The sequence below is a fragment of the Myotis davidii genome, unplaced genomic scaffold (genome assembly GCF_000327345.1).
Source record: "Myotis davidii unplaced genomic scaffold, ASM32734v1 scaffold71, whole genome shotgun sequence".
Taxonomy (NCBI): Eukaryota; Metazoa; Chordata; class Mammalia; order Chiroptera; family Vespertilionidae; genus Myotis; species Myotis davidii.
The window spans coordinates 5,324,131-5,333,930 of NW_006283588.1; the positions used below are offsets into that span (position 1 = coordinate 5,324,131).

Below are 9,800 nucleotides of genomic sequence, written 5' to 3' on the forward strand. Positions count from 1 at the left end.
CACACACACACACACACACACACACACAGACAGCAGCTTTGGAGGAGGAGGAGCATCTTTAACTATTGCTCATAAGTCAAGCCTTTCAATTTTCTGTGTTACTCAGTGTATCAGGTTGCAGGAATTAAGAAAGAGTTAAAGGGCCAGAGCAGTTGGCAAAAGACTTAGGGAGATACATGTATATAAAAAGACAGCACATTTCATGAATTGACATGTACAGGTTAGCTTAAAAAAATTCCTGGAGAATTTCAAGAGCAGCAAAGAAGGGGTAAAAATTCAGAAATAGAAGGAAATTGAGAAACGTTTGGCCTGTGATGATAAGTGAAGTGAGGAAAGTGCAAAATACAGTTTAAGGAAAAAAGAATTCCCACCTCAGTGAAATACTTGTAGACCAAGAGCCTGGAAACTAGGTCTGAGGTGGAAGGTATTGGGGACCACCACACCAGAAAAGCTTTGCTACCTCAATCTATGGAGTTATTTCTACTAAAAATGAATATCCTATGCTTTAGTTCCTGAGGGCAAAGACTTAGCTTTGGCTAGTGATAATTTTCTTACTGGAGAAAGCAATTTTATTTTGATGATCTTGAAGGGTCTCAAGATTTCTACCCACTGTCTCAACATGTCCCAAACTGATTTTTATATTTTCTCCTCTCCCCTTTTATGTTAATCTGGGTATGCCCAGAAGCAGTTACCAGAGAGGATTACCAGTAAATGTGTAGAAATTTTATGAGGTGAAATGCTGATAATTGTTCAACAACTAGGTCTCTACAGGGTAGAGAGCTGATTTAAAATGTTTGTAGACTGGTTGATGTATGTACTCCCACCACACCACTTCTAACCATAAGCATGCTGCTGCACACCACTGTTTATAAGGGGAATTGGGGAAGGGAGCTGGCCAAGGCTGTACCCAGGGGAAGAGGGAGAAGAGAAGTTTGGACGGAAGTTTGGATGACTGTTTTAGCAAACATTTCTGACACCTCAAAAAAGACAACACATATAACATTTACTCTTTAAAATGTCTAATAAAAATTTAACTGAGTATAACCGTTCTTTAGCTATATGCTAAAGGAAGAAGAAAAAGAGTCATTGAGTCGAATAAAAGGCAATATTTGAAATGCTCAAGAATTTTTAGGAAAACATCCTAAGAGATAAGGAGTGAGGATTAGAATTAGGAACTCAGAAGGATCAGCATTGTGCTTTGGGGCCATCGCAAAACTGGAGGTAGAGTTTCCATCAAGGATGGAAACCAGGACATGAGGGCAAGAGCAAGACTGAGAGAGGCTGTATTTCTGAACTCCATATAAGTTCATGGTCAGCACCGTGGAAAATACCACAGAAGACAGCATACAAAAATGCAGAGTCCTGCTCATGTTGTTGCTAAAGCTATTAATATTTAACATCTGTTGAGCAGTTAACCTTAAATTAAGTGGTGTTCTAAGTGCAAGTGTTATGTCATGTGCTGCAACAATCCATGAATCTGTGTTATCTTCAACCACATTTTACCAATGAAGGAACTGAGATACGAAGATTAAGCACCTTGCCCAGTGCCATAGAGTTAGGGGTGGAGCCAAGATTTGAACCTAGAGTTCTGGTTTTACTGCCTTATCACCTCACCTTGCATCTGGCTAACCCATATGCAGATATACCGCAAAACTAAACAAGTATCAGGCCCCTTAATTGTTTGAGACCCTATAAATGCTGACCTAAGGTTAAAATTTGTAATTTTTAATTATTTTTCTTAAAGATGACTCTCCTCATTTGCATAAGCTTGAACATGTTTTTTGTTTGTTTTAATTGAATTTAGAGAGGAAGTACTAGGGAGGGAGATAAAAACATCGATGAGAGAGAAACATCCATCAGCTGCCTCCTGCACGCTCCCTACTGGAGCCTGTGACCCAGGCATGTGCCCTGACCGAGAATCAAACCTGAGACCTCTTGGTGCAAGGATGATGCTCCAAACAACTGAGCTACACCAGCTGGGCTGCATAAGCTTTAGGCCTCACAAAACGTGGTTCTGTGCTGCTGTCAATAAGAAAGCTATACTAGTACATCCTGTGTAATATATCAGATAGATGATAAATGGGTAGAGATAGATATAGATAGATAGATAGATAGATAGATAGATAGATGATAGATAGATATGATAGTCGCCGATGGTGGGGGCTAGGGGTCAGTGCTTTCCCTTCTGTCTCGTATTGTGGCCCACATCTAATACGATTTATAAGGTTTTAAAGGGAGAAAGAGGTTCACAGCTGGTGGTGACCACCCAGGCCCCACCCAAAGGCTGATGGGGCGAATAGCTCAGTCCCCCAGTCTACTTGAGCACCACCAGCCGAGCCAACAGAAGTTAGTAAGGCTGCATCGTCATTCCGCTAGAGAGAGCACTTAGAGTGCCGGCAGAGTGCATGGTGTGAGATCACCAAGATAGAGGAATGACAGTGAGGTTACCACATTAGAAGTTTTCATTTTTATCTATCTCCTACTTATTGTATTTATTTTTTTTTTAAATTTTTTTTATATATATTTTATTGAATTTTTACAGAGAGGAAGGGAGAGAGATAGTCAGAAACATCGATGAGAGAGAAACATCGATCAGCTGCCTCCTGCACATCTCCTACTGGGGATGCGCCCGCAACCCAGGTACATGCCCTCGACCGGAATCGAACCTGGGACCCCTCAGTCCGCAGGCCGACGCTCCATCCACTGAGCCAAACCGGCTTCGGCTATTGTATTTATTTTTTATTAGGCAATGAGCTGCTCACAAGTGTGAAGATCAAAAGAATTTCCATGAAAGATAAGAAAATGATCCATAAAGGTTTTTTTCTCTCCAACTAAATTTTGTGTTAATACTTTTCCTATACCAGTAAAATAATTACGACTTTGGAAATCTTTTGGAGATTTTGTTGCCTATGTTTTCTATATTCTTCATAAGCATTCTATGGCTTTTTGGTCCCTAAAAATTTGTAAAGCGCAGTCTCTAAGGTGGGGCAGGAGAGAAGTAACAAATCGTCATGCACACGAATCCACTGTTTTCTGTGTTCTCACATAATCATCACACGTAGGTATTTTTCACAGTTTTTGAGAAGAGGAAATCAAGGCTCGGAGAGTTGAAATAACTTGTGAAAGCTGAAACAGTTATTTTGTGAAGGTAAGTGTTCAGACCAAGGACTGTTTGATTTCAAAGCCCAAGCACTACTCCCCCGTTGCTCTCAGAGAGATTTTTCTGGAAAAAATGCAGTGCTGCCGGCAAGACTGTAGGGCAGAGGAAAACATGTTCTTTCGTGTCTCCAAGCTGTGCTTCCGTATCTTCGCTGTGGGAAGGCCAGGGAGTAAAACCTTTTGGACTACCTGTGGAGCAGAAAACTTGTGGGCAGATGCACAACTACAAACACATGCCCGCGGGATCCACAAGAAACTGCTCTGCCCGAAGGAGGTAGACTTGAGGGATAATTATAAATACACCCAAAACTTTATCTTCATGTCATTCATCAGTGTTGCTTATGGTGGCTACAAATGGAAAATAAGCTAAATTTCCCACCCTAGGGGAATAATTAAATAAGTCAGGGGAACTCAGAAAATAAAATATTACTCCCATTAAAAATTGTATTTTTCAATGCCTTGGCTGTTTTGGCTCAGAGTGTCGGCTTGTGGACTGAAGGGTCCCAGGTTTGATTCTGGTCAAGGGCACATACCCAAGGCCAGCAAAAGAGTGTGCGCGGGGGGGGTGTCGCCTGTGGGGGGGGGGGGGGGGGGTCATGCAGAAGGCAGCCGATCAACATTTCTCTCTCATTGAGATTTCTATCTCTCCCTCTCTTTCTCTCTGAAAGCAATAAAAATATATTTTTTTTAAATTATGTTTTTTAAGACAATTACAGTTCCTGAATGATCCTGTATTATTCCTGGAGGACTAAAGAACATTACAACCCTAACTGAGAAATTTTTAATAAAAAACATTTATTAAATATCATTAAATAATACCATTTATTGAATGTGAATTTTTGATATGATAAATGTAATTTAACAAAAGGCACTAATTCTTAGAAGGTACATGTTTATATATTTAGGGATTTAAAAAGTCATATTTTCAAAAAATATCTAATAAGTGATATTTAATTTTCAAAATACATGTTGGCAAGGATGTGGAGAAAAGGGAATCCTTGTGCACTGTAGGTGGGAATGCAGATTGGTGCAGCTACTATGGAAATCAGTGTGGAGTTACCTCGAAAATTTAAATATGGAACTGCTTTCTGATCCAGCAATTGCACTTCTGGGAATATATCCGAGGAAACCCAAAACATTATTTTAAAAGAATATATGTACCTTTATGTTCATTGCAGTATTATTTACAATATCCAAGATTTGGAAGCAGCCCAGGTGCCCATCAGTAGATGAGTGGATAAAAAAGCTTTGGTACATTGACACAATGGAATACTACTTGGTTTTAAAAAAGGAGGAAATCTTACCCTTTGTGACAGCATGAATGGTCCTGGAGAGCATTTTGCTAAGTGAAAAAGCCAATCAGAGAAAGACAAGTACCATATGACTTCACTCATATGGGGAATCTAATGAACAAAATAAACTAACAAATAAAATAGAAATATACTTAAAGAGAACGGACTGATAACTGTCAGAGGAGTTGGTGGGGTGTGGAGCTAAGTGAAAAAGGTGAAGGGATTAAGCAAAAAAACAAAAATTATAGTTATAATTAAAATATGTCATGTACATTTGAAACCTGTATAATTTTATTAACCAATCTCACCTGAATAAATTCAATAAAATTTTGTAAAAAGGCTTCTGCAAATAGCAAAAGCACAGAAAATAACCTTACATAAAACTTAATAAGGTAACTTGGCACCCACAGCATTGATAGATTTATTGAGTAGAAACTTTGCTCTGTCATCTCTGAACGTGTTAGCAGATGTTTCAGCATTTTGTGATTATGGAAGCATGAATGATACAGTGATAGTCATACACATATTTGCAGCATTCTGAACCGTCCCTGAGCAAGAGTGCTCCAGGCCCCATGGGATGGGGAAAAAAAGTGACTTTTCAGAGGAGGCTGTGCCATGTGCCCCTCTCATCACCCGTGGAAGGGAGGACCCGTGCATCTGGAGGGGTTAGGATTGCAGTATAAGAACTCTGCACATGGAACAAAGACACATTCAAACAGCAGTGTTTTAGCATCAAATAAATAAATACACTTGAAAAAAATGATATATATTTATAAAACTGGCCTATGGCCGTGGGATTCAAGGTAATAGGGGCTAATTCTAATTCTACATGTTTCGTGATCGGCACAAATATGGGCTGGTCTAGATGATAAATTTAGTTAAAGACACGGAATAGGGTTGGCTTTCTCCTATTTGTGTTAGAAGTCGATTGTCCAATTTGGCTGTTCATTGTAGGTTCAAGTTAATGGAAACTCTTTGGGGTGGGGAGCTTTACTTTTAGGTCACCTGATGTTAATACTATCAACTCATTTGTCATCTTAATTAACAGTCATCTGTTGGTCTTAGACCTCATTCTCAGAGAGACTCAGCGGCATCTCCCTCAGACATAGCTATTCAGTGAGCAGATGGTAAGGGGGCCTGTGTTCGTCCCTTCATTTGGGAGGCAAGGAGAAAATATAGGTCTGAGTGCCTCTTCGAAGGAGTCCGGAGGGAAGCTGTAGATGAGAGACTCATCTGTCACATTGTAGAATGCTATGTGTCCAGACTCATAGTCTAAGAACACACCGACCTTTTGCACAGGCTCTCTGACATGTTGACCTTTCAAAGGTGATGAGACCCAAAGGCTATAATCATCTCCAATTTTTAAGCCGATAAGTGAGAAGAGGTCTCCGGGGGGCTTGGGGAGATTCCCCTTTCTGCTTACGGAGTCCTTACAGATGCCCACTTCCCACTCCGTCTTGTTTCCGACTTCCACCTCCCAGTAGTGTCTCCCGCAGGTGAAGCTCTGAGCACCCAACACAGTTGCAGACTGGTCAAATCTCTCTGGGTTGTCAGGTAGCTTCTGTCGGATACCTCCATATCTCACACTTTTCAGATCCTCGGACAAGACAAGGTAGGCATTGGCTGTGTCTGGATCCAGAGTTATATCTGCTGCAAAAGGAGTAAAGAATGAATGCTCACTTGTATTCTCTTTAAAAATATTTGTATTTATTTTTAGAGAGGGGAAGGGAAAGGAATAGAGAGATAGAAACATTGATGAGCGAGAAACATCAATCAGCTGCCTCCTGTACACCCGCTACTGGGGTTTGAGCCCACAACCACGGTACATGCCCTTGACTGGAATCAAACCTGGGACTCTTCAGTCAGCGGGCCAATACTCTATCCACTGAGCAAACCAGTTAGGACTCATTTGTATTCTTGAAAGCCCCCTCCATGTATGTGGAATGTAAATTAAATTCTTAGTGTTCAGTCCTACTTTTTAAAAATATAACTTAGGTGAGCATGGTGGGGATTTTTTTTTTTTTTTGAGAAAATAGTCTCTGAGCCCTTTTACTGTTTCACAAAAGAGAGGATGCATTTCTAAAAGGAAACAGAAGATGGTTGTGTGGAAAGTGTTATTTGGCCTGTCTGAGAGGGAGAGAGGAATCTCTGGTAATGGAATGGAAGTTGTTTGTTCACAAGACAGTCTGAGCACTCAGAACTATTTATCCACACAGGGTGATGTACCCTTTGTCATTTGTATTTGCTTCAGCCAGGGTTGCTTCTGGTTCGTCCATTGGAGTGGGAGAGAAATATAGGCAGTTATCATTTACTGAACTCCTACTTAGATATCAACCATTTTCCGTACATTATCTCATTTAATCGTGACACACATTATTGTTTTTCTATTTTTTTTATTAAGGAGAAAACTTAGATTCATAAAGGTTAGAAGCTGGACCAAGATTACAAAGTTACTGAGAGCTGGAATAGTAATTCCTAAAGAGCATTCTTTATGACGTCATGCTTACGTGCAACTGCATAGGAGTTAGTTCAACCCCAGTGACCCTTTGGTGAGGCGCACCAGTGAGAGATTCCTCTCTTACTCTCTTGACAGGATGTTATAGAAGAGGCCTCCAGCCCTAGCTGATATCTCAGTGGATAGGGTGTCGGCCTGTGGACTGAAGGATCCCAGGTTGGATTCTGGTCAAGGGCACATACCGATCCCCAGCGTGGAGCATGCAGGAAACAGCTAATCATCATTGATGTTTCTATCTCTCCCTTCCTCTCTGAAATCAATAAATATATTTTTTAAAAGAAGAGACCTCCTACTTTTACCTACTCTCCAGAAAAGATTGGGTCCCCTTTATCATACAATTTATACTTTTATTGATAGATCGAATTCCAATTATCAATAAATATCTGTGATTATTAATATCCATCTCCACAATTTCATTGGAAGTTCTACAAAAGCAAAGGCAAGTCTATCTTGTTGTCATTGTAAGTATGCTCAGAGCCTCACAGCCTAGTACCAGGCACATAGTAGGCACTTATCAAATATCTATGGAGTCCAAAGTTGATTAGGCCTTTCTCTGAAAGTCAGATTGTCAAGATCAATGTTGAGACTAACACTGACCTCTCTCCTTCTTAGCCAGTCTAAATAGCTGGAGTATTCTAAAAGAATAGTTCTTTGAATGTTCTCTCACTGGGATTTAAGCGTGTTAGCTTTTGTCCTGACAAAGACAGGGGTGGAAATGCAGAAACCCCTTTAGAGGTGTGTGAGTATGTGTAAGGGGCTGAGATGGACAAAACAGAACAATGAAAACAAACCAACAAAGGAAGGATCAGGAATCATTAAAAGACAAAGCCAGACAGACATCAATCCCGTCTGTATCTGCCTTCTCCAGCATAGAGCTGCTCTGTGGCCCAGCCTTTGGCGGTGTTCCCTGCTGGCTCAGAATGCCTTCACTGAGAGCCTGGCACCCAGATGCTGAATATTCTGTTAGAGGAAGCTGAAGCTAACTCCGGAAATCAGGCTGACTTACCGTGGAATTTTCTTAGCATCTCCCTCATTCCGGTGATGTGGCACAGACTCAGCTCTGTGCTGGTGGTCTCTGGACACTGAAGCAACAGTGGCTCACTCCTACAAGAGGGCAGAGTGTCACTCCATCCCCTCAGCATGACCTGCTCATTTTGTCCCAGAAGCATGGACACTCTCATCCCCACTCTGTCTCCAAGCTATTTCATCAGCACCACATCCCTGTCTCTGACATCCCTGAACACAGGATGGAAACCTACCTTTCCAGTGCTTCTTCCATCTCCTACGGATAGAACAGAAAGAAGGTTAGTATTTGTGCGCTCTGATCAACAGCAAAGACTGAATCCATGTTGGATACAGTCCTTGAAAATTTCACAGAATCTGCTTCCTGCAGCTCTAGGACACCCTGAGTGGTAGTGCATATGGCAGAGAAAAGAAATCCCTTGCTTCTTCTAGGGATGAGTTCTTGTGAACATGAGACATTTATCAAATGACTAGACTACTTTGTTCTTTCCCTTTTTGTTTTTAATCCTCACCTGAGGATATTTTTTCCATTGAGTTTCAGAGAGAGTGGAAAGGAGGGAGGAGAAGGAAGAGAGAAAGATTGATGTGAGAGAGTCACATCCATTGGCTGCCTCCTGCACACATCCCAACTGGGCAAGGATCTAACCTACAACCCAGATACATGCCCTTGACCAAAATCGGACCTACGACCCTTCGTTGCACAGGTCAACACTCTAACCACTGAGCAATGCCAGCCAGGGCATGTCCTTTCTTTTTTTTTTATATCATCACTTCGTCAAGAGAACCTGTGGCTGACAAAGGAGCCAGACTATTGGCTTCATTATCCAATGTCTTGGGGATTCAGAGGTAACTACAGGAAAGTGGCCAGTGAGAGCTGAGACTAAACCTGTGTTTATAGTTAGAGTGGGTTGTTGGGAAGACATTAAATTAGTGGCATTTTGAGGAGGCAGCCAGGAAAGAGAGCTGAAGCTGGAGTTGGCTCCCATAGTTTATGTTTGAGGAGGTCTGGAGAAGGCAGCAGCTTGGGAAAACAGTAGAGCAGTAATGGTGAGCAATGTGGGCTCAGTACACATATACCGGGGTTCTACCACCTACTAGCTATTTGACAGGCAAATTACCTAACTGCCCTAGGTCTGAGTTAGTAAATAAGAGCTATTATAACCCCATTTAATAGGTAAAAATCGCCTATAGTACATATCATGATAGTATTTAACTTCATCAGGGCTCCGTGAAGATATTTAATGTGTCCATATAGACCAATGGAATAGAATACAGAACCCAGAAATCAACCCAAACCACTATGCTCAATTAATATTTGACAAAGGAAGCAAGAAAATACAATGGAGTCAAGACAGTCTCTTCAATAAATGGTGTTGGGAAAATTGAACAGATACATGCAAAAAAATGAAACTAGACCACCAACTTACACCATACACAAAAATAAACTCAAAATGGATAAAGGACTTAAACATAAGATGGGAAACAATAAAAATATTAGAGGAATCCTCAGGCAGAAAAATCCCAGACGTATGCCGAAGCAATATCTTTACCGATCAGCTCCTAGGGCAGTGATGGCGAACCTATAACACACATGTCAGAGGTGACATGCGAACTCATTTGTTTGGTTGATTTTTCTTTGTTAAATGGTATTTAAATATATAAAATAAATATCAAAAATATAAATCTTTGTTTTACTATGGTTGCAAATATCAAAAAATTTCTATATGTGACATGGCACCAGAATTAAGTTAGGGTTTTTCAAAATGCTGACACGCTGAGCTCAAAAGGTTCGCCATCACTGGTCTAGAAAC

General features: G+C 40.8%; 1 protein-coding gene across 1 annotated transcript in view; it reads right to left on the reverse strand.

The window, feature by feature from the left end:
- Positions 1-5,550: 5,550 nt before the first annotated feature.
- The window catches only part of TRIML1 (tripartite motif family like 1), a 7,734-nt gene continuing 3,484 nt past the window's right edge, over positions 5,551-9,800 (reverse strand). Inside the window, exons 4-6 of the mRNA XM_006753792.1 lie at positions 8,226-8,248; positions 7,973-8,070; positions 5,551-6,101 (exon numbers count right to left, since the gene is read on the reverse strand). Coding sequence (XP_006753855.1) covers positions 5,551-6,101; positions 7,973-8,070; positions 8,226-8,248 — 672 coding nt within the window. The remainder of the gene's footprint in view (positions 6,102-7,972; positions 8,071-8,225; positions 8,249-9,800) is intronic.